This window comes from Camellia sinensis, chromosome 5 (genome assembly GCF_055761805.1).
Source record: "Camellia sinensis isolate YWXY chromosome 5, ASM5576180v1, whole genome shotgun sequence".
Classification (NCBI taxonomy): Eukaryota; Viridiplantae; Streptophyta; class Magnoliopsida; order Ericales; family Theaceae; genus Camellia; species Camellia sinensis.
This window is the reverse complement of record NC_138965.1, coordinates 176,325,375-176,351,240: the sequence shown is the minus strand read 5'-3', so window position 1 is coordinate 176,351,240 and position 25,866 is coordinate 176,325,375. Positions and strand designations below refer to the sequence as shown.

Below are 25,866 nucleotides of genomic sequence, written 5' to 3'. Positions count from 1 at the left end.
CATTCGAGCCTCAGTTTTTCGGGCTACGGAGCATTTTTGATTTCCAAAATGGTGATCCAATACAGATTATTGGCACACTTTGGGTAGCTAGTCTTTTTCTACAGTATTATTTGACAGGAGTCGTTGAGATAATTAGTTGTAAATAATGCAAGTTGCGTTTATTTTTTTTCTCTTTTATCACTCATACACATAATTTATAATTTTTAACATTAATTCATTTAAATCACAATTAATCATAAATTTTTATTTATTATAATTTTAATATACTTTTAATATAATTATATTTTAGGTCACAATTAGTCCTAAATCTTTAATTATTTATTATAATTTCTAACTTTTTAATTTAATTATTTTTAAATCACAATTAATTCTAAATCTTTAACTATTTATTGTAATTTCTAACATCTTAATCTAATTTTAATTTACTTATATTTTAGATTAATCTTTAATTATTATTTATTTTATATCTCAATCTAATCATATTTAAATCAATTCTTAATTATATTTTATATTTTAGATCAATCTTTAATTATATTAATTTTAATTAACATGTTAATAAAATTTTATGTTTGGATAAGATGGAGTGAAATTATCTTTTTGTTATGTTAATTCATTATTTTTTGAAAAAACTATTCCTACCCTAAAAATGATATATGTGATACATTTTCGATGAAAATTGATCTAAAACCATAAGAAATTTTTTAAAATTATATTTAAATAACGGGTTAAAATACTCTGACCTCAAATTACAATTGGCAAAATTGAATTTTGCCCCAAATTTTAAACCTTATTCGGATAAATTGTGATTGACAAGAGGCAATTGACAAAAGTGGGAAGAGTGAGACAAAATGGAGATTTATCTTTCAGGCACTTTGAGGTGGTTAATAGATTTGGAGCTTCACAGACCCCACCACAGCTCTCTCATGGCCACTCACATCCACATTCTTCTTTTCCAATCCTTTCTCAGATTTTTCAGTCACACCCACAAAAAGTACACATCCCAAACAACCCCTTACCTTCCTCTTATTCAAGTTGTTATCAAACCATATTGTATTCAATTCAATCACTGGCTCTTCACTTGAAATTTCTACTTTGGTCAAATTCAATACAAAGCCCCATCTCCAATGCCAGGCACCATCCATGTTTCAGGTATAAACTACTTCCCTCCATCTATAACTGTATATATACATATATATACACACACACTTCCATTTTATTACTTTAACTTTTATATAGTTATGGCCCACAAGGACCTTCAATCTTCATCACCCACTTCATCAATTCTAATAAAGGGTAAGTAGATTTTTACCTTTCAATTTCATTTTCATTTCCTTTTTTCAAGATTTAGAATTGTTTGAACTTCAATGGGCAATTTCTGTTATATAATGCAGTTTCCATGGGGAAAAGAGAGTATCAAACTTGGGACGAAGGGGTCTTCTCTTTGTAATGATTCTGAATTTTCATGTTTAATTTGTTGCTATATTGTTCTTTAATTAGCCTTTTGGTAATAATCAAGTTCCATTTATGTTGATTAATTTTAGTACAGTCCATTGACAACCCTTCACGACAATTTGAGTATTACACTTGAGGATACAGAGGGGAATGAAATTTCGCATAGAGGTTGAACATATTTTTTAGTCCCACAATTTTGAATCAAATTATTTATGATGTGGGCATTGTTTTTTCTTCCACAATTTGAATCAATTTGTTTCGTAAAAGGTGTTCAATCCATGTCGGTCGTGGAAAAAGGTTCTTGGGATGAGTTTCTCCCACTTGAAGGAGGAGGGCATGTGCATATGAAGTTGCAGTTTGTCCTTAGTGAAGAAGAGCGCAGCCGAATTCGTATCATGGTACCATTTCCCTTTTCTTTTCCATCTTCTTTCATTTATAGGATTTGGTTTTATGAGATAATAGAAATTATATTGTGCATAAAATTAGATATTAATTGGTTTAGTATGCTTAGAACCAATCTTATCAGTGCATTTAAATTAGGTCAGTCAATGAAATGGCTCTCAAATAAAATATTGGAGATATCTGTGTTTAAAACCATTTTGTGTGCTGGATAAACAGCTAATCTTTGGAACGGAAGGATTGAGTTTTATGGTTCATGTTGAGATTATGATATAAATAATAAAGTTGCCCCTCGCACTGATAGCTTAAATTTTTAGATGAGTTGGTGATCAACAATCAAACATGGTATTAGAGCAGGATTTGATCACCACCTACCTGATAATTAAATATGCTTGCACGTGTTTAGCCCACTATGACGAACAGCCCAGCCACACATGAGGGGACGTGTTGAGAATAATGTAAATAATAAAGTTCCCCCTCTCGCTAATAGCTTAAGCTTTTAGATGAGTTAGTGATCAGCAATTTAACAATTCAAATGATGAAATCTTTAAATTAATTCACATATTTGCATTTTTGTTGCTGGGGTTTCTTGATTTTCCAATTCAAAGATTTTTTTTTTTTGGTAGAGAGAATCTGCAATGAAGAAGAAAAGTGGTGATCTGCTCAAATCTTTGGAAACTGCTAGTACTGCTGGTGGTATTGTCTCGTCATCTTTGCGCATTAACCATGAGGTCTCAGGTTTGATCATGCTTGCTTGAATTAGTACATAAAAGATAAATGGAATGAACAAATAACTAAACAAACTTCTGGTTCTCAATAAACCCTTACATTTCACCTTTACTGAAAAGGCCTTTTCTTGATGTTTTGAGTGCTGCGTCTTCTCAAGATTCACAAAGAAGTGTTACCCATAATGAAGCGACAAGCATTGGAAATCTAGCTCCTGAATATGCTATTGGGAACGAAGAAGAAATTGCAATTCATCAGAAACAAATCACCCCAGTTAAGGATTAACCACATTGCCTCACTAATTAACTATTTTTATTTCGTCAAAAAGTTGTTTTGAAAGACATGTTGAGCTTTTCTAACAGTCAACCAACATGTTTTAGAATGATGCAGATGGAAGTGAAGAGACTTCATCTGCAGCTTTGATGTCAAAAATGATTAATAAATTCATTGAGAAGACTGAGACTAAGTTACGCCACGTTGATGTTCCCAAAACACCTGTTTTTTTGCAAGAAAATTCATCTGATACGAAGAAGAATTTAGTTGCATCCAAACTGAAGAATGATCAGGCTGATCAACTGGAGAAGCCGGACCCACTCGAGAGAACTCCTAGCAATGTAAGGGAAATGATAAGTGCCTTTGAAAGTAGTCTAGCTAAGGTATATATATCTATTGTGATGCTTCTCCATGTACTTTTTCTTGATTTGAGACTCAAATGTGTTAATTGAAAGCAGGATACGAGGCCTGGTATTAAACCACCATTAACAAAACCACAATCTAGTAAAGTTGGATCAGAATCTCCTGAGGATCTAAATTTGAAAGAAATGACTAAACAATCCAAGCTGACTTCTGGAAGACTCAAGAATCCTTTTCTAACCAGGGAATTGCAACAAATCCAGACATATGAACTGAAAAGGAAAGAGCATATTGGTTTTGATCAAGATAGTACTGTACAAATCCAATTTAAAGAAACCGAATCAATTGCGAAGCATGAACCAAGAAAGCCACAGGAAGATTTGGTGAGAATGTCTGCGGTTGAAGCAGCTACAATTTTGGGAACCATGCGTGAGGAGCATTCAGAGTTCCACCAACCTCGTAATTTGTTGGTTAACCAGAAAGATTCTGATGGCACCTCAAATAATTCAAATGAAATTAATATTCAAGGACCTTCAGAGGATAAATTGAAATCTACTTTCTGTGAAAATCTGCATTCTTTTTATGTAAGCTCTGGTGCTTGGGTATTCCCAGATCACACAAGGCGCTTGTGTATAACAACGGGAAGCAAACAATTAATGGATTTAGTTGGAGGTTGTGGAATTGAAGAATGGACCCATAAAGTAAAGAAGAGTATTTCATTACCAGAAAATGTGGAAGAGGTATTTTTTTTACCCCTTGGCCTTTTGGTTTCTCAGTACATTATATGAAATAGTTTCTACACAGTCTTGTTGGTTTTAAATGGCTACATAACACAAAACTAGGATTATTTGTGAATGACAATGTTATTGTTGTATTTTTGGGTTAAGTCCGACTTTATTACCAAAAGAGGAAAAATATACAACATAGCTCAAAATATGAGTCCAAAAAACAATTAGAGTGTCCACAATGGACTCATTAAGAGTCCATTTGGTGTCAGAAGCTAAACTGTTTTGACAGTGAAGAGTCATTTTGATGCTACAATGGACTTATTAGGGAGTTCATTATCTTTGTCAGATGCTATATAGTTCATTATCTGCAGCGAGCAGCTTAGTGTGTGGGGAAAAAAGAAAGAGAGAGAGGAAGGGAAGAGGTACTGTTGGGGCAGGCTGATGGTGGGACCTATTAATTTTTTGATTAGTTAGTCACTTTATACACATTCACTTTTTGTCTTATTACACACCTTAACACACATTTTTGGCGGCTCCACTGTGGACGCTCTTAGGCAAGTCAAAAACAGACCTAGCTTCGGGAATAAAGCAACTTAGACAAACCCGAGAGGCTAGGCAAACTAGAAAAACCTCTCACAACCCGAGAGGAGGGACCACTGAAGTCGCAAAAAGGACACGACCACAAGGCAAAACAACTAGGAAAGCCAAAAACCAACATTAGGAGATAACCCTGTCACCTTGTTCTTGCAAAGTTTGAGATAAAATTTCTCCTGACCTTTTTTTTTTGTTTAGTGCTTTCCAGGCTGTGTTTGGATTGAGAATTTGAGTGAGGCTAAGGCATGCAATAATCCAACTGAGTAGGATAATGTTATAAATTTGAATGGTTAAGACTGAAATATAATTAGATCATCATCTTGAAAAATATATCCTGGCATGGAGGAGATGAACTTTGTTTTTATATTGGATTGAGATCAAATAATCGTTGTAAAAAATGCAATGTATAAAAAGAAATAAAGAAATGTATTTATTGATTGATATCTGATTGTTTACAATGATCATATATATAGAAGAAAATGTGGTAGTAGGTGTAGGTGGTAGGTGAGGAGTAGGTGGTGGTAAATTGGTGGTAGGTGATGGTAGGTGTAGGTGGTAGGTGGTGGTAAATTGGTGGTAGGTGATGGTAAATTCTAACAGCCCCCCGCAAACTCAAGGAGGATAGAAACTAACCAACTTGAGTTTGAAGAGAGGAACAAAACAAGAAAATACATAAAAAATAAAAGAGGATAAGAGACACTGTATGGTCGTTGCAGACCATTGGTGAAGACACTGGATGGTGGTGTCATAACGTTGTAGAGGACACTGTATGGGGGTGTCATAACCATGTAGAGGACACTGTATGGTGGTGTCAGACCGATGTAGAAGACAGTTTATGGGGTCATGTCGGACCGTTGTAGAAGGACAGTTTACTGAGTCTTGTCGGACCTTTGTAAAAAACTAACCGGAATCAATGTCGGGACAGTTTACAGAGTCTTGTCGGACCCATAAAGGAGCTAACCGGAATCATAACGTTGTAGAGGACACTGTATGGGGGTGTCATAACCATGTAGAGGACACTGTATGGTGGTGTCAGACCGATGTAGAAGACAGTTTATGGGGTCATGTCGGACCGTTGTAGAAGGACAGTTTACTGAGTCTTGTCGGACCCTTGTAGAAACTAACCGGAATCAATGTCGGGACAGTTTACAGAGTCTTGTCGGACCCTTGTAGAAACTAACCGGAATCTATGTCGGGACAGTTTACAGAGTCTTGTCGGACCCATAAAAAATCGCATCCTCAAAAGGTGCGCTCAATTTTTCAAAAGGCGTGCCATCAAAAGGCGTGCCCAATTCATCAAAAGGCGTGTCCACTTTATCAAAAGATGTGCCATGAAAAGGCGTGCCAGTTTGTCGGGCGTCAAGAGGCGCGCGATGCGCGTGGCTGCCTTGGCTATATAACCAAGACGAAGGCAGAGGCTGTGCAAACCAGTTTGAAACCTCTGAATTTTGGCAGTCTGAAATACTCTGTAAACCCTGCTCGGAAACACTTAGCAACCCAAAAACATGGCCTCTTCTTCCCGTCCAGCTACCCAGAACCTGCTCACGCTCTTTCCAGAACTGAACGAGCCCACAAGAGAAATAACTGGTGCGGTGGCCAGTGAACCGCAACCAAACACCTCTGGTTTTGCTCCATTGAACTTTCCGATGCGGTCGGTGGAGCAAAAAATGGCGGTGCAAACTGATATTGAGGCTAATCAGTATACTCTGAAGTCATGCGTGGAAACCATGACGGCGGTCACAAACTTGTCGAACCGGCTGCAGAGTAGGACAAATGAGGTGCAGCATGTAAATGCCCAGCTGGCTCTGCTCCAACGCATGTATAAGGATGCGCGAGCAGAGATCAGTGTGCTAAAGGCAGAAAACAAGGAGCTGAAGTGGAAGGCCACCGTGATGTTCCGATTTGGAGGTCCTCCATATGCTGCAGTGGAGGAGTATGGGGGAGTGAACGTGCTGGGCGGCGTGGAAAACTCAGATGCAGCACCGTCAAGGACTGTCCAAGACGGAGGCAAGAAGAAGAAACCCGCAGCAGAGTAGAGAAGAAAAACCACTTTTTTTTTTTTTTTTTTTTTTTTTTTTTTTTTTTGGTGGTGTAAAATGGTGATCGGGGTGAGCCCCGATATGAATAAAATGAGTTTGTCTTCTTCGTCTTTGTTGTTTTTTTTTTTTTTTTTTTTTTTTTTTTTTTTTTTTTTTGGGTTGTTTTGGACAAAGAAGAGTAAAAAAAAATAAATAAATAAATAAAAAGAAATAAATAAATAAAAAGAAAAGAAAAGAAAGAAAAGAAGAGAAGCACCTGGAGGAAATATATTGGTGGAAAGATATTATAATAAAAATATATATAGATATTAAAAGAAAAGAAAAGTGGGAAAGAACGTGGGTACGGTTGGTAAGTGGGAAATATGAGTGCAGTGAGTATTGGATAGAATAATAATAATAATAAAAAAAAAAAGAAAAGAAAAGAAAAAGGTAGACCACGTGGGTCATGAACAATGTTCTTTAAACAATCTTTGGCTGTTTGTGAATCAGCATCCTCATTGTGATGCCAGACCGCAAGGAACTCCCAAAAATAAGCTTTCCAGTCTGTAGAAAGCAATTCACCAGCTGCTAAAAGGAGTGGGGTACCAGACCACTTGGCCTGAAGAGCCACGTGCACGTTCTTGGGACGATGACTCTCCACAGAGACCAAATGCCCAGAAAGGCTCAGAAATCCAACGAAAATGAACAGAACCCAACACCCAGATCTAAAATGGGTCCACATTCCTGAAACCTTATTGAGTTTAAACTTGCTGGGCTGATCAGATCAGAGTATCGCCATTGATTCGCATAAGGGTTCTTGTACAGAGATCTATGGCTTCGGTGAACCGAAAGATTACATTGGCGACATGAAGTCGGAGAACATGGTCGGCATGCTCGAGTTTGGACGTCTGTCACGCCTTCGCGCTTGAGCGCTTCGACGAGGACATCGGAGCCCTTGCTGGGTTCGTCGGCGGCGAAGCTGGAGACGAATGGTTCGGCGGCGGATGGAGATGCCAGGGCTACCAGCGGTGGCCGCCATGTTTGACGAGCAGCAGAGAGGAAATGGAGCTTCGGTAGTGTTCTGGCAGAGAGAGAGAAAAGAGAGGGAGGGAAGGCATGTTACAACCATTGATGTGCCTGGACCTGAAGTTCATCGATTGGCTGCTATGGCTGGAAAATATAAGGTATATTTAGTGATGGGTGTGATAGAGATGACAGCGGAATAGGTTGAGCTCCGGCGGGCGGCCAAGGCGAGGCCGCCCGCCGGTGAAGCGAAAAATAGTAAGTGCTTAACCTTGCTCTGATACCATGTAAAAAATGCAATGTATAAAAAGAAATAAAGAAATGTATTTATTGATTGATATCTGATTGTTTACAATGATCATATATATAGAAGAAAATGTGGTAGTAGGTGTAGGTGGTAGGTGAGGAGTAGGTGGTGGTAAATTGGTGGTAGGTGATGGTAGGTGTAGGTGGTAGGTGGTGGTAAATTGGTGGTAGGTGATGGTAAATTCTAACAATCGTTGTGTTAACATAATTACTTTTATGCAGTTTGGAAATTACACCGAGGTGAACAAAGGTAACAAGACTTGTCACGAACCAAGAAAATCAAGGCTTGAGAGTTCTGCAGAAGTTGAAACTTCTACTGGAGCAGTTGGACAGGTTACATCATATACTCTTTTTGTCTTCTTCATATTATCTGTTTCACAACGGTGGAGAAAAGTATTCCAACTTTCATTGAACCAAAAAAAAAAAAAAAAGCTGTTAAATTGCCATTCTTTCTGTCCTTGTCTTCGCAGGCAATGAAAATTGCAATAATGGTAGCTTTTGGAACACTTGTTCTTGTTACGAGACAAAGAAAACCCAGGTCTGATTATTCTTCTCTCGTACAAATTAAAACTATTTCATTTGTCAGTATTATTGTTATTATTATTATTATTATTATCTTGAATTAGGACTCTATTTCTGGAAAGAAGAGAATAAGTTACTGAACTTTTTCCTTTGGCTTTAGTTTTTTTATTCTCTTTAATATCCTTCAGGTTTAGTTTGAACAAATATAAAAGAAAGATTGTACTTGTGATCAGTATTGGAGGACCTTTTCCAGAAACCACATAATTTTGCAATCAAGTTAAGAATAGCGGTCGTGCAAATGACTTCATTGGAACTTGTAGAGGAAGATCAATTTGGAGAAGACTATTATTGTTTGTTATCCAAAAAACAACCTAAGGGGGGTGAAGTAGGTTTCTATAAATTAAAATTAATAATACCCCAATAAAATTAATTACTAGTACAACAAATTATTAACAAGCACAATGATGAACTTAGCAGTAAATGATCAAGCAAAATAACAATGAAGTATAACTAACATATAAGGTAAATCAAATGATTAACACATAAATATTAGATAGCTATAACAGTAGTAGGAAACTAAAGAGATTAGGGAAGATGAGACAAACAGATTTATAGTGGTTCGGCTTCAACCAAGCCTACATCCACTCCTCAAATTTCACTTGAGATTTTTCACTATCTCCTAGCTTCACAGGGGTGCTAGTAACCTCTTTACAAATGGAGCAATCCTCTACGGATTTTACACAGACTTCACAAGTCCATACCCTTGCAAATCTTAGGTGATTCACAATCATTCTCAAGATTTTAAGAACATAGTGTTTGCAACACTTTTACAAGATGAAATGATATTTTTGCTTTCAAGGAAAACTTACAATAAATATTTATCAAAGATAGATATATAAAATGAAATTTTGATTTTTCTGTAAATCTCACACAGGAAAGATGAGCTTAATGTTATAAGGCTCAGTGTATAATTTCTGAAAATAGATGTGAGTGATTATAGATCAAAGAATATTTTGAGGTTTTTTTTTTTTGTAACTTGTTTACATTAGAGGATTTGGTATATATAATGAAAATTATAGTCGTTTATAACCGTTTATTCATTTGAATTTATAGTCGTTTATAGCTATTGTACTTCTATCATTACCAATTTGAATATCTTCTACTCTATCATTACAAATTTGAATATCTTCCACTTAAACCTTTTGGCCTTTTGAACCTTTATAGCCGTTGTACTTCCATAATTACTAATTTGAATATCTTCCACTTGAACCTTTTGAACCTTTTGGCCTGCTGCTGTGCTAGATTGTTTGAACCTTTGTTTTGGGCTGTTTGAACTCCTGATTTAATCAAATATTAAATACATTCTAACAACATTTAAGATGAAGGTTTAAGTGAGAAATAATAGGGCAAAATAAATTTTGTTTCTATTTTTCTCTTTCAAATAAATCATCAAAATAAATTTTGATTAAAATATAATTAAATAAATCATCAAAATAAATTTTGAATTTTATTTTTCTCTTTTAAATAAATTAAAACATAATTAAATAAATTATCAAAATAAATAAGTCTAATATTGTTCATTAGCTTGTTTTCTCAGTTGGAATTGAAGTTAAACAACTTGCTCTTTGCGATACTGCAGATAGGAATGCCAATCTTGGGATCACATGCAACTTGTCGCTTCACGGTAATGCAGATAAAAGTGCTGATCTTGGGATCTACAATCATCACCATGAGGGCTGCAACAATTTGTATCAACGTTTGCTTTGCATTTTGCTAATTGGAAGGAACAAATTGTATCCGCCAAATTCTTTTTTGTTACATGTAATAAAACATGGACAAACAGGCCCCTTCAGGGTTACTGACGGAGATTATAATCTCTGTTGTAAAATTTTCTCAATGTATAGTGATTACAATTTTAAGATACTTCTCAAATAACCCTTGTTTTGTGTTACTCTTACGTTGTATTTGATTAGTTGTATTTGATTAGGGAATTTGAGAAGGGATTTGAAAATAGAAAAGAAAAATGTGTATAAAATTAAGTAAAATGTGATATATTTTATTCATATTTTACCTATCTTTTCTATTTTCTATTTCAAATCTCTTTTTAAATCTTTCAACCAAATACAGTGTTAGAATTCTCTCTAGTGGAATGGATAACCATTGGAGATTGAAGTAGATGGATGCTGCTAAGTAGAGTTTTGATTTTCTAGTTCACCAATCAATTGAGACCTGCTTTATTAAGTTTTATTACTACTTTATTTTTAAATATCTCAATTGGTACCACCCTATCACCACCCATGCCACCAAGCCATTGTTGCTTAATCACCCTTGACACTAGCACGCTCCACCTTGTATGAGCATCCAGTTCGGTTTGGCTTTGCTTGGAACCACGATTTTCACAATATAATCACAATGTGCTCAAAATCAAATAATGTGTCATCATTTTACAAATAAAATTATTTAAATTATTATTTAGATCTAAGGCTTCGTTTGACAAGTGGTGATTTTAATTAAAAAAACAAAAAAGTCACTAAAAAAATAAAGAAGTCAACAACTTATATTAAAAAGTTAAAGATTTTATTTTCTCTTTATTTTTTACACATTTTTTCATAAAAAATTAAAAAATCATTCTAAACATACTAGTTTTTTATAATTCCATTATTATACAAAAACACACTTGTAAATAAACAGTTAACTTATGAATATATATAAGATATTAATAAGAGATTAATTATCTGTAAAAAATAATAAATTATATATATAAACCGTCTGATACAGTTTTAAATTGAAACTATAACTATAAAATCATGCAGTTCTAAATTGGAACTATAACTATAAAATCATAGATGCCGTGTAGTACAATTTAACTACTTTAAGAACCAATGCATTGACAAAACCAAACAAAAAAAATGCGATTTGGTCCGGATTAGATCAACTTGTGATTTTTTCAATTTTTTGTGCTAAGCCCCAGGTTGAGCAACACCCCCAACCCACTTGAGATTGGGCTTGTTTTGGGCCTGGATCCAATTGCAACCCGACCCACTCTTACAAGAGCCATATTAGAGCATCTCCAATGGAGGCTCTATATCTTCAAATATAGAGGATTCTGTGAAAAAATTCACTCCAACCCATCTTCTGTATCCTCCTCCATTTGAGAGGATGGATATTTCACCCTTCCTCCATTTGAGAGGATGGATATTTCACCCTTCAAATTTGAAAGGAGTATGAAAAATGAAGGGCCATCTCTATAACACTATCTATTCTATATTTATTTATTATATTACAAATAATTTTTAATATGTAAATTTAATTTTTATAAAATTGACATCATTAAAAAGGGTTAAAAAGGGTGAAATTATACCTTTAATATGAATATAATATTAAATATATTTTACAAAAATTTTAAAATTAAATATTTATTAATGAACAAAAATTATTTACTTTTTAATGAAAATATTTTCAAGAGAAATCTTTAGAAAAAAAAATGATGATTAATGTTCAAGAAAAAATACCCAACAAGTTAAAAAAAATTACTGTTTAGCCGATTGATCGGCCGAACTTCTGCACGGACGTCCGGTGACACTCACTCTCAAAGAAAATGAAGGGAGTTGTAAAGATCTGTGGTTGAAGTTTGAATAAATAGTGACCGACTCTATATTTACTTTTTGAATAAAAAAAATTATTTTCATCCTGGATTATAAGAGTGAGCATGGTGCGGATAGGACCGGATTGAGGTAAAACCAGAACCAATCCGTTATCTACAGTTCTTGAAAAATTAGAACCAATCCAATCCGATGTGGAACCAATCCGAACCAATCCATTTAAATACGGATTGGATCGGTTTAGGATCACGGATTTACATAATTAAATAACAAAAAATATATATAACACTTTCATTTCATAAAAATATAAACATAGCATCATATTACTTTTACAATAGCAACATGTTTTTTTATAATAGCGACATATTGTTCTAGAATTTAAATAACCATAAGAAAACTAGTTCCACCATAAGTATTTAGACCATTACAAATTAACACTAAAAACTAGCAAACAAAAATAATAAAATAAGATATTATGCGAGTTTAGATTTGGATCTAAGTTTTATATAAAATAAGAGAAGATATTATTTCGGAGGGTGTAAAATAAAAATATAGACTATTTGATATACGGTTCGGATCGGTTACAATCCAGAATCGTGGGGTTCAATCCAGAATAAATCCGTGAATTACGAATTTTTAATTTTTCAATCCAGAACCGAGCTACAAATTCAAAAAAATCAATCAAAATTTACGAAATTGTACTGGACTGGATCCCATTACGATTTTCACATGGGTTGGTGATGCTCACCCTGTTAACTTTTCCAAAGCCCTCCTTCTGTGTCTCCTTCAATCTCTCACTTTCTTCTTAATTTTCTTATCCTCCAAACACAAACCCACAAAATGGTTCGAAGCATCAAAAGCTCCAAGAAAGCCAAACGCAAAAAGAAAGTTGGAATTCGTTTTTTCTGTTTCCCTTCTTTTGAATGCTTTACAGTTAGTTAAAGTTAGTTAATTAGGGTTTTTGTATACTTCGATTGCAGGGCTCAAAGAAAGGAGAGGGTTCTTCGTCTTCGGATTCGATACCTTCGTTGCCGGCTAAGGTATGGCAACCAGGTGTCGACAAGCTCGAAGAAGGAGAGGAGCTCCAATGCGATCCTTCTGCTTACAATTCACTCCATGCCTTTCACATTGGCTGGCCCTGTTTAAGGTTATATTGCAAATTTAAATATAAATTTTTGGATAGTTTGATGATTGGAGAAAATTGATTAGCATTTTTGGATGGTTTGATGAAGAATAATATATGATTCATGTGTTGTTTGTGATAATATGTTTGGGAACTTTGATTTGCTAATTTATTTGAATTTGGAAAAAATTGTGCAGCTTTGATGTGGTTTGTGATTCTCTGGGGTTGGTTCGGACTGAGTTTCCTCACACTGTGTATTGTGTTGCTGGCACTCAGGTGAGCTTCATTACTTGAATGCATTTCAATTCAAAGTTACAATCTTGATCATTTGAGAGTGTAGCCTTTTCTATTTAGACTTAAAAAAATTTCTTTTTGTGGTTATCATGAATATTGTGAACAAGAAAACGAAGCATATTTTGCCTTGTAAAATAATGGTTTCTTTATATGAAACCTTTGGCAGACTAAACCCGGCCCACATATGACATTAGTTTTTGAATAGCTTTTCCAAATGTTAAGAAGATTGGAAATTTACTCTCAATTTGTACGCTTTATCCCCCTAGTGGCTATCTCTGTTCATGCAGTTTCTCACTCAATTGGAGTCAAAGATACAAATTTCTTTGTTTTTTAGTGTTCGCTCAACAATGCAATGATATCTTTTTTATTTTTTATTTTTAAGTGTTATGGTAGTGACACACGTCATTACTCTTTGAATTTTCTACTAGAAAATCAAGTTAACTTGGTATATTTGTGCTTCCTTGTTGCTACATTTTCTAAGATTTGTCCAAGTGTGTATATCTATTAGGAAAATGTTATACAAACTAACAAATTTTACCAACTTTTCTTACTGATGTGGCATGTATTAATGAAACTTTGGTATCTGAAATTGGACTCACTACAATAACATGGTAGGTGCCACATCGGTGAGTAAGAAAAGTTTAAGATTTGTTAGTTATATAACATTAATCTATCTCTTACTAAATCAATAGACCAATTGATTTTGATATTTATTTGACAGGCAGAAAAAGCTTCCCAGAACTCAATTGGAATATTTAAACTTTCCAACATTTCAGGGAAAAGACGAGAATTGGTCCCATCAAAATCTACTACTAATGACTCTGATATGGACAGTGATAGTAGTGATAGTAATGAAGATGATGAAATTGAGGATGGTGGATCTGCTACACCAGTTTTGCAGGCAATGCAAATTCTCAAATGTGATTAACATTTCAATTGTTTTTTGACGCACTTCTATCAGTTGTGCTCCACCCCAACTCTTTAAATCTATTTATCTTTTTTGCATCTACAGCTGTGCAAGTTAGTTCATGAAGGATGTGTTAATCGGATACGAGCCATGCCCCCAAATCCTCATATATGTGCATCTTGGGCAGACACTGGTCATGTGCAGGTCAGATTTATACAGTTGAGAATCTAGACTTGTTTTTTTCATGCCTTAAATGTAATTCTTGTTATTGCATGGAGTGCTTGCATATTCATAAATTCATGAGGCATAAAAAGGATGATTAATATAAGCTTTGGGTCAATGGTCAGCTTAGCTTTCTCATATTGGATCATGTGAATTAAACTAGATAGTAATATTTTTTCTTCTTTTGTTCATCTTTCTGGGCATATTTTGGTATGACCTTGCTGCCTGGCAGTTAGTGGAAAATAGCGTGCATTTCTTTTGGGAATACAGGTAGCTTAGCAGTGTGTTGTGTCCTTGGTGTCTCTTGTGGCTTTTGTCATAATGCAATCTCAAGAGTTTCATAACTGCTTCATTCAAGAAGATGTACTTGCTAATTTGTAAGCCATGCGATGGGGCCTCGAAATCTACAAATGTCTATCAGCATAATTTTGATGTGGAACAACTTTGTTGCCCGAGCAAGCAACTGTGTAACAAATTGCAACATGCTAGTGATGAAAAACTCAAACATATTGCCTATTGGTGTGTCTGAAAGGGAGCAAATAGATTAAATGTATCGATTTCGAGATTGCAATGGAAGTAAGTTATTATATAATTAGTCTAGATATTGTACAATTAAAACACCAAATTTCCCTATTCTCATAAACTAATATGTGGAAGTAGGGCATATGTCGAGGCAATAAAAAAAGACATAATTGACTTAGGCTTTGACCAATGATATGCCTTTGAATCGAGTCAACTGGAGAAAATGGATACATTTAATAGTAGTTGACCACAAATAATCTGGATTAAGGCTTGTTTAGTTAAGTTGGGTTGTTTGAGAGAGAGGGGAGCAGCAGTGGGAGGAATGGAGTGATGATGCTATTTAAATGATTTGTTAGTTTATGGGCTTACCTGATTCCAGATTTAATAGAAGTAACTTGTATGTAGGTATGGGACTTCAGCTTTCATCTAAATGCTTTGACAGAATCAGAAACTGAAGTTAGCCGGGGAGCTTCCTCAGTTTCCAATCAGGCTCCATTAGTTAAGTTTGGTGGACACAAAGATGAAGGTTATTCTATTGACTGCAGTCCTCTTGTCTCTGGGAGGCTTGTTTCTGGTACTGCTTAATAGTTTTTGTTTTTGTTTTTTATTTTTATTTTTTCATCTGATTTCTTTTCCAAGGATATCTAGTGATCTATTGTTATATGGAGATGATTTTTCTGATATTTTCTTGCCACCTTTATCTTCAAAGGGGACTGCAAGAGTTGTATTCATTTGTGGGAACCCACATCTGGTACAACATGGAATGTCGATTCTAATCCCTTTGTTGGACATGCTGCAAGTGTTGAAGATCTACAAGTATGTTTCTTGCTTATGATGTAAAAGTTGATTTCTTTTTTTCTTTTCATAAATAGTGAATTGAAATATTATAATTAATTACATTGAAATTGTTTACGTTTTAAAGCACGTCTTTTCAAACTTTTATCTATGCAGTGGAGCCCTACAGAACCTTATGTCTTTGCCTCTTGCTCTGTGGATGGGAATATTGCCATATGGGATATTCGTTTAGGGAAGTCACCGGCCACTTCTATAAAGGCACATAATGCTGATGTGAATGTTAATCTCATGGAACAGGTATTTGATTATTTCTCTTCTGTCGCAGAACTTCTGTCACTGATGTGTGTATCTGATGACCTCTCTTTGTAAATTGTAAATCATTGGTTTTTGTTAGGCTGGCTAGCTGTATGCTGGCATCTGGGAGTGATGATGGAACATTCTCTATTCGTGATCTTAGATTACTGAAGGTATGATAGATCTTTTGATTGGTATCTTATGTTAGAAATAATGAATGTGAGAACATGGAAAATTGATGTTAGGCTTTTTCCTTTTTTATCTGAATGACGGCTTTCCATGTGTAATATGTCTTCAAAATATCATGCATTGCTGTCACTTAATATAAGATTTATTGCACCCGAGAGTCATTGCTAGAAGGGACAACTGATCTTGTCTTAATATGAGATGCTTCATTCACAATTGTCTTAATCATCTTAAATTGTGAAGAAGCATCTCTTATTAGCATGTTCTGGCTGGTACATATTCATTGCAACTCTAGATTTTTCTACTGCTAGTATAGGATATGGAGTTTCAGTGTAGTGGTTGTTCTAAAGTTATTATTCTTTTCTTTCCCGTGGCAGGATGGAGATTCTATTGTGGCTCATTTTGAATACCATAATCACCCCATTACATCAATCGAATGGAGTCCACATGAAGCCTCCACGTTGGCAGTTTCATCATCTGACAATCAATTAACGTAAGAAATCCTCAATTGCATAATGAAAAAATTATCGCTAAAAATGTATGATGAAATGATGATCCAAATAGAAGTTTTAGATAACTTTATGCTGTGTGTGTTGTGCTCAAGTGTGTGCCTGCATGTGTATTCTAAAACTTTGTTAGACTATATATGTGCAGAATGTGGGACCTTTCTTTAGAAAGAGATGAGGAAGAGGAGGCTGAATTCAAATCTAAAACGAGAGAAGAAGTAAACGCCCCGACAGATTTACCACCACAACTTCTCTTTGTTCATCAGGTTATATACTATTGAACTTCCTCATTGTCAGAATGTTCAAATTAGGAATTCTTTATGTCATGTCATTTTAAACTGACTTTTGTAAGTCTTAACAGGGTCAAAAAGACTTGAAAGAACGACACTGGCATTCACAGATCCTGGGAATGCTCATATCAACTGCTGCAGATGGTTTTAACATTCTGATGCCTTCAAATATTGAAAGTGCTCTTCCTGCAAATGACGCTTAAAATGTTGAAAAACTGTTGGCACTACGTTTACGTTCCTGCTCTAGATAGAGACGTATTCTACAGGTTGAATTCAAAGTCTAAATGATTGCAGATTCTGGGGAGGCACTTACTACCGTTTTAAAAAATCTCTTACCAAGCTGCAAGTGGTGGCATTTCCAGTGGCACGGGTCAGATTGATCTACTATTTCTAGATGATTCCATTCCAACTCTGGAGTAGCAGTTACTACTGCTTTAGAAAACATTTCACCAAGTTGTGGCAATTTTGTTGTGTGTAATTTATTTAGTTTTGGTTGAGTTAAAAAGAGTATATAGTATGAAGAGTTTGTTTTGAACCCATACAATTTTATAAACTCAGTAGTAGCGGTTGGTTGTGAAAATTTGAAATATAGAGGAACTCTCTGGTCTTGCTTATTGGTCTTTTTTTTCTTTTTTTTTTCTTTCTTTTGGAACTGTGTCTTTTTGGTGAATGAGAATATTTGTAGAGAAGAGAATCTAGTACATATACAAGGGAGGCAATGTCATTCGACTTGTAATTATTGATTGCAGTGGTGATATTTATCTGACGATATTATTAAACAATGAGAAATTTAATATTATGGTAGTGGACTTGCATCTCACCTGCTGTATTTTATTGGTCTGTGACACTTTACTAAAATGATGTTTACTATTTCATTCAATATTTGTTCAGCATTTCACCCTTTACAAACAGTCAGCTAATTACAAAGTGAAAGATTAAGATAAAAGTGATTTTTTTTTTTTTTTTTTTTTTTTTTTTTTTTTTTTTTGAGATGGTAAGAGAAAAAAGCTTTTAGAGAGCAAAATTGAAAAGTTTTGGTTGAAGCATTATATTTGAAATCTAGCAACATGTTTGGGGGCTTTGAAGACCATGGAAGGGTCTGTTATTTCTCTGTTGCCATGTTTGCATCTTTCTACTGGTGCTCTCAGAAACTCCTATTTATTCAAAGTACAAAGCTGGAACAGGGTAGTTGGGGATCTTGCCCTCATTTGGCATATTTCTACACAACTGAAAAATGAAAAAAAGAAAAAAAAAGATGTGAAGTATGTAGAAATAGCCAGTTCTGAGTGAAGAATATTGAGATATTTGTTTGCTTGAGAGCTAATATTGCATGGGACCATGCCCTCATCTTGCCCCGATTGAAATGTTGTTTTCTTCTTAATGCTGGTTTAGTTGTGAGTACAAAACAAGATTGTTTGCCAGCTGTCAAATTAAACTGCCAATGCACAATTTAAATTCTCCAATTTATTGACAATAACATGACAAGTTCTAATTGGATCACTATTAATTTTTAGCCAAGGCAAAAAAGATAACCGCATTAGTATTTATAGTATCAGTAGACTAAAACACAAGGCTTACTCCAACTGATCTAAGCCCTCCTATCCAAACCAAAATAATAAGAGCAATGATTCATAACTCTAAATTTTGAATTCTAACAAGCACTAATGATATGGCATGGAGCAAAAAAAAAAAAAACCAAATAGTGTCACCAAAAAAAAAAAACCAACTCAACAAAGAGGCTCATAATAGGAAAGAAACCAATAATGTCACCAAAAAAAACTGAACAAATTATTATTTACTCAAAATGATGTGGTAGATAAGTATATGTGTATAATATGTGTAATTTAATTTTTTTTCAATATAATAAAATTGAAATACTAAAATATTATAGTTAACATTTTTTTTCTCTCTCTCTCTCTCTCTTTTCTTTTTCCTTTTCTCCTCTATATCTCTTAACTCCTATTATTTATAAATTATTATTCGTAATATATTATATTATCTCTAATTTTTATTATTATTTTTTTTATTTTTAAAATTACAAAATTAATTCATTCTTGTTCTTCTCCTGCCACCTCCTGATTTGTTCCATCCCCGATATGTAGCAGAGATGGAGAATGACACACTCACCCCCAAATCCAATCTGTTGACATGAACACATACAATTCATGCAAAACGTGATTGACCAAATAGTTCTTGGCTTGTTCCTGCATCTAAATCTATCACTTCCATTTGGTAATGTGTGGAAGGAACAAGCATTAGATCTCTCCCTCTCCTTTTAAAAATCTATCACTTTCATTTCCTTTGGACTTTGTATACACTCATAAATTACAAAATAAAATAGTATTAACTAATAATTAATTTCTTTTAATGTAATTAACTTATTTTTACATTTTTAAGCTTCCCCAAGTTAAGTTGAATACTCAAACTTAATTAAGTTGTTAACAAGCGCAAATAGTTAATGCAAACTCATTAGCAAATATATATATATATATATATCAAGCTATTAAATAATCTTATCTCCTATTGTCATCTCTAGAGATTACAGTATAAATTTGTTCACACACATGTAGACACCCCATTTTTGATCGACCTTAAAACTCAGACGTTACCGATTGAGCGCTTGGTGATGTTGCATATTGTGCTCGTTCAGAGGTTTCAGAGTCTCGGCTGTGAGCCTTGCCTCCGGACTTCCGGACTCTTTCATGCTTTGCCTCGGTTTGTGAACCAGGCTCTGTTTTCTCTTCCCGAAGGGAGGGAGAGGTCTCGTAGATCATCTCTCAGTGGCCGTAGGCTACGTTTCGTGGTCGTAGGCCATTTTGCCCGTTTGGAGTCCGGTTTCCGATTTTTCGAAACTGTTGGCCGTGTGCCTCAGTTCGGGACCGCTTAACCACCTCCGTTTGCTCCGATTTTTGGCATGCATCTTATTTGCTCCCTTTTGAGAGATACTGTGGCTCGAGAGACCAACTTCGTGGTCGAACACCACTTCCAGTGCCTAACAGTCAGTTTTCGGGGCCTCGGGCTGCGCGTTTCGGCCCCCGAACCTTCATTTTGCATCGGTTTGAGTTCATTTTTGGCAGGGACCTCTGTTTCATTATTAGGAAGGTCGTAGAAGGGTGGGAGACCAGTAATTGTTCTGACAACCAGTTTTATTCCTCTATTGCCCTCCGTCGCCCGTTTTTCTCACTTGAAAGCCAATGTTAACCACCCTAAGGCCACTTTTTCTAGTCCTAAACCACATATTTGTGTTGTACACACCTGGGAGGCCACCAATATCATATGGCCGGCCAATAATTGTGTTTGACCCTTTTGAACCTCTCCTAAAAGTGGCCTTTTCTCTCTCCTGGTTCACTTTCTCCAGTTTTTGACCACATATTTGTGTTGTGCACACATGGGAGGCCACCAATCTGGGGTGGCCGGCCACTAATACTTCTTGAGCCTTTTGATCCTTGGCCGGCCGGCCATGGGGAGGGCTGGTCGGCCACCTAAAACTTCAATACCCGGCCGGCCATGATCCCCACCTCTGGTACAATACGAATCTGTATTTTGTTTCCCCCCAGATTGTGTATCCAGGGGGTTGCACTTTTGGAGGGAAATTTGAAATCCATTCCCCCCCTTTTTTTTCCCCCTCTTTTGCCTATATATCCAGGCCATTCCAGCAGCTTCAAGGGATTAGAAAATTTTGGTTTTGAGCTCCTACATTCTATCTCTTTCTCTCTACACTCCAACCTTCAAAACCTCCCAAACCCTACACCATTTCTACACCACCACCTAGCACCACACCACCACCATCCATTCCAGCCACTTGGAACTGTTTTCCAGAGCTAAGGAGCCACCAAACTTGGTCCAAGAGTTGTTGAAGCATTGGTCTTCAAGGGTAAGTCCTCTATCCCTCTCTTTGGCCCTATTTTTGCTCAATATATTAGCTCCTCTTGCTTGCATATTTGGGCTCCGACCCTAACTGAAAATGGCATTATTTTGAGCTCTTTTTCATGTTTGTTTAAGGGCCTCTCCCTGTTTGAGGCTTCCTTTTTACACTTGCTTCTTTACCTCTCTTGTATGCCTCTTTCTTGCATAGTATTTTAGACCTATTTGTAAACTGTTTTGAGCTTGGTTATAAACTGTAAAGTGGCTTATTTTGAGCCTTTCTTCAACATTGTTGAAGGGCTCTTCACTGTTTGAGGTTTCCTTTTGTCACTTGCCTCTTTATCCCTCTTTTGGCCTTATTTTTGCATGTTTTGTTAGCCCCTTGTGCTTGTATTTTTGGGCTCCGACCCAAACTGAAAATAGTCATATTTTGACCCCCTCTTCATGTTTGATCAAGGGTCTTTTGCTTTTTGAGGCTCATTTTTTACACTTTGTGTTTAAACCTTCTTTTAGGCCTATTTCTTGCATAGTATTTTAAGCTTACTTTTGCACCGTTTTGGGCTCGGACATAAACTGTAAAATACCTTGTTTTGAGCCCTTATTAAACTTTGTTGAAGGTCTCTTCATTGTTTGGAGCCAGCAGCTGCTACTTGCTTCTTTATCTCTCTTTTGGGGCCATTTTTGCATGTTAACTTAGCCCTATTTGTGTTCACTTTTTGGCCTTGCTTAAAACTATAAATATGCTTGTTTTGGGACTGTATTGATTCTGTCTTCACACTTCATGTTCAAATAATGCATGCTTTGCATAGCCATAGGTCATTCCATGTACCTAATTTCATGTTTCGGGTCTCATTTCATGCATCGAGTACCATATTGCCATATTTCGGGGCTGTTTTGCATCATATTTCGGTACTAAAATTTGCATGCTAGTATGCCATATTCCATGCCTTGCCATGTCTTGTTAGAGTGGCATTTGTGCCTTAGGACCGGTCCTCGATTTGCGTGCACGTGTGTACACATTTCGAGTGTCTCATTTTCATCTAATGGCTATTGATGTGAGTGTGGCCGAGGTCCACTCATGTTGGTGTAAGTCCATTATGCATTGTGCATGCCATTTCATTTCATAGCATTGTGTATGCTAGGTTGTATGTTAGAGCATTGTGTATGCCATGTTACCTCGTGCATTATGTATGCCATCTCATAGCATTGTGCATGCTAGGTTGTATATTAGTTGCATTCATGCATGTCATGGATATTGCATTGTGCTTGGGATAGGAGTTAGCCCAAGCGCAGGAAACGAGGGACGTTTCGTACTCCGAGTGACGGAACGTGTCTTAATTCCTTGGTCCCCGACACTCCGGATTATCCATGATGGAGTCTAGGCCTTGTTGTGTCCATATGTGCATTCATTTCATATTGAATCGTGCAAATCGACTCCTCGGCCATCATGCATCGAGATGCGTGATTGATGGCACGAGGATCGAGGACTACGGTCCCTGAAGAGTAGTCAAGTAACATATGTGAAAATACTTTGCCATGCCCCTTTATTGCTCTCTGTTGCAGCAAATCAGAAATCGGCAGCCTTCCGGAGCTTGGCACGCATTTCAAGAAAAATTGCAAACAGAGACAAACCGGGGCATCGCAAGGGATTCTCCGCACAAGGCAACCCGAGCATGCATCATTCATCATCCGGAGCAAATTTGAGGCAGTCCCTGGCTTGCATGCCAATTTATTGCTTTCCTAATTTAATTTGTTAATTAATTAGGGTTTTGTAATTATTTGGACTGTAATTATTTATTCGGGACCGTATTCTTTATTCGGACCCTTCGAGCGAGGGCACAATTGTAATAAGTTTGCGTGTGTGTGATGTATGTCTTCCAACCCCACGTCTTTCTTCCTTTTATTTACCCGCTTATGATGGTTAGATTAGGGCATGTTTCAATTAGCGTACAGTATGATAGCATGTTTGCATTCATTCATCTGTCTTGCATGCACTGGGCTCGGCGCATCATACTAACTGCATTGTATTTTCAATTCCAAATTGAATACATGTTAGCTGTAGCATTTCATATGCCATGTTTAGAATAGTCGAGCCTGCTATAGTTGCATTTTTGCATGTGTTGTATTAGGCACTTCTGTATAGTTAGGATCATGCATGGATTTCTAATTAGCTTCTGTTTTGGCTTGGAGTACTCGGTAAGTTTTTTGCTTTAGCATCCTTGCATGCGTGTGAGTGACTGCCATGAATAGCATGCTTACCATGAGGCTATATGCTTATGTGATATAACTGCCTGAATGCCTGTGGGTGAAGGTTGGGTTATTTGAATTGGAACAATTCATCAAATGTGTGTTTTAAGCCCACTAGATAGTGGCAAAATCATGTTTTTCTAAGCCCACCCGAGGGTGGCAAATCCACGGCTTAGCCTACTTGCGAGTAGCACCATCAAACCATTTTCAAATAAACAAACATGAAATGTTTTGTTCCAATTCAGGCGATCCAGTCTATACTTGTATGCTGTGCACATCACATAGTAAATCTAGGCTAATAACCGGAATAAGAACACACAATGTTTTCAAAACTTGATATCATAGTTAGTAGAGGCCGATCTTTGATCGGTCGAGCGGGGGTGCTCACGAAGTGACCTTCCCCAATCGTACCCAAGTTCCCGAGCCGAGGCAACTTTGGTGATGATGGACACGTGGCCTTAGGCAAACGAGTCAGGGTTTCCTAAATTCCCCCAAAATAAAATATTTAGGTGGCGACTCTGTATCTGGAAAAGCCGTCCATGTTTGGCACTTCTTTCAAAAATCTGTTTTCTCAAAACGATTTGTCGGATTTGGACTCTTTGGTTCAGACTTAGAACCGTGACAATTTGAGAGTCCGAACTGTAGTGAGCCCAATATCGAACGGAACGGGGGACCTCGTTCCTCCCGGGGCGTTCGGGGACGTCTACAGTTTCTGGCGACTCTGTTGGGGATTTAGAGAACTTGACTCGAACTCATGATATCTGTTTTTGACTACACTTATGTGTTTCTTTGCATTGCATTTGCATTGGTGTGCCTAGGACACCGTGTTTGCCACCTGCTATTCCTGAACGGTTTGCCGGAGGCTTGTCTTGTCAAGGCATGACCATGAGGCTGACCGGTTGTGGGCTCTGCCAGTATAGGAACACAAACCCCGGTTTTACCGGGGCACCCTTTTGACCATTCGACCTAGTGCATATTCGGAATCCATAGTGACCATTCCAAACTAGGACAGGTTGCTTACCCGATCATAGGTTATTTGAAATCGCTGCGTGCGTAGTGAAACCCTAGCTCCTGACAAAATAGGACAGGGAAACCCTACCCCTCCATAGGGGTGTTTTGGCTCTCAATTATCTGTTATGTGTTTTTAGAGTGCGTCTCTATAGGAATGCATGTATCAGTTTGCATGTTTGGGCATCAGGCCTGCGGGCACCAGTTCAGTATTTTGGGATTCAGTTTACCCGAGGGTATCAAGATTTGAGGCTGAATTTTGGAGGCTGAATTCAGTAGAGGGCACAATCATCCTGCTACACTCGTATCTGTTTTGGTGAAGTTGAGCTGAGGTGCTGTTTGTTTTCTCTTTTGCTAGGGGTAGTCCTGGAACCATAGCTTCAGAAGGCTCCGATATCCCCCGAGGTTCATCGAACTTGTGCTGATAGACTTTGTCAGGTCAAAGATTCAGTTCAAGGGCAATCAGTGTTCCTTTGCCAGAGGCAGGGTAAAAGGGCCAGTCAGGCATAAATCACTGGTTCAGCAGTTACCAGATCAGTGGCTCTTATCCACCCCACCAGTGAACAGTCAGGCTGAGGTCTCAGTTTCTACTGCGGGGATAGATACCAGTCAGTTAGATGGATCAGCAGAACACATTAGGGATGGAGGCAATGATGCGCCAGATGCAAGAAAGTATGAAACTCATGTAGCACAGGCAGAGCTAATCACCAGATTGTAACAGCAAAACGGAGCATCTGCTTCGCATCAAGCTCCCCCCTACTAGTAGATCCAATACCCAGGGAGACGCCAAATGTCCAGGAATGTACGGACATTCCGACAGGGCCGGCTCCGCCCCCAATCTTACCCCAGCTGTCTAAAGCACCAATCAACCCATCGGACTCTCCCTTTGAGTTCGAGGTAGACCATACAGCGTTGAAGTTGAGCAAGCTTGAAAAGTTGTTCAAGAAATCCCAGGGGGTAAAGTCCATCCCGGACATTGAGGACGGGTACACCAACGCAGCTGTGACGTTGCCGGACAGGTTCAAGATGCCTCACATCGACCGTTTTGACGGGTCAGGAGATCCCATGGTCCACCTGAGTTTGTTTTCAGATGTTCTGCGCCCGATGGGCTTGACAAGATTACAGAAGCTTTCCCTTTTTGGCAGGACCCTGTCGGGTATTGCGGCCATCTGGTACGCCAAATTGGAGGATTCAGTGAAACGAAGCTGGGAGGAGATGCCCGAGGCCTTCGTCGCACAATATTCATACAATACCCAAATCGAGATTACGACCCGTGATCTCGAGACAACAAGGCAAGGGCCTACGGAGAGCTTCTCGGAATTCGTTGCCCGGTGGAGGGCGAAGGCCTCGATGATGACTCTAAGGCCTACTGATAAGGATCAAATCTAGATGATTGTGCGTAACCTCCAGCCCAAACTAATGCAGAAAATGATCGTGCTCCCTTTCCCTACCTTTTCAGATTTACATGAGATGGGAGTACAGATTGAGGATGCTATGACGCAGGGCCTCATTGACCAGGAGAAGGAGCAGCCTAGGAGGGCGTTTACCCGCAGTTCGAATGCGACCACCAGCGGTGACGCAGCTGCAAGATCTTCCGAAGCGGGC

General features: G+C 37.2%; 1 protein-coding gene and 1 pseudogene across 9 annotated transcripts; both read left to right on the top strand.

Moving 5' to 3' along the window:
* The first annotated feature begins 829 nt into the window (after positions 1–829).
* On the top strand, positions 830–10,336 carry LOC114289482 (uncharacterized). Of its 8 annotated transcripts, none has more exons than XM_082870514.1 (12): positions 830–1,149; positions 1,237–1,293; positions 1,392–1,443; positions 1,547–1,620; positions 1,720–1,850; positions 2,478–2,589; positions 2,738–2,850; positions 2,958–3,191; positions 3,309–3,950; positions 8,102–8,212; positions 8,350–8,417; positions 10,041–10,336. In XM_082870514.1, exons 1-12 carry the CDS (start codon positions 1,125–1,127, stop codon positions 10,042–10,044), a joined length of 1,623 nt encoding a protein of 540 aa, XP_082726640.1. In that variant the 5' UTR covers positions 830–1,124; the 3' UTR covers positions 10,045–10,336. The 8 variants fall into 8 exon arrangements, with proteins under 8 accessions (XP_082726640.1, XP_082726639.1, XP_082726638.1 ...); XM_082870513.1 differs by having other exon boundaries at positions 9,999–10,336; XM_082870512.1 differs by having other exon boundaries at positions 3,306–3,950; positions 9,999–10,336.
* A 2,382-nt stretch (positions 10,337–12,718) lies between these two features.
* Positions 12,719–17,946, top strand: LOC114289481 (protein HEAT STRESS TOLERANT DWD 1-like; annotated as a pseudogene). The gene is made up of 12 exons (XR_014330539.1): positions 12,719–12,891; positions 12,984–13,150; positions 13,324–13,402; positions 14,142–14,321; positions 14,433–14,531; positions 15,477–15,645; positions 15,781–15,887; positions 16,023–16,163; positions 16,261–16,333; positions 16,724–16,839; positions 17,001–17,118; positions 17,214–17,946. The product of XR_014330539.1 is annotated as a protein HEAT STRESS TOLERANT DWD 1-like (transcript).
* Positions 17,947–25,866: the final 7,920 nt, after the last annotated feature.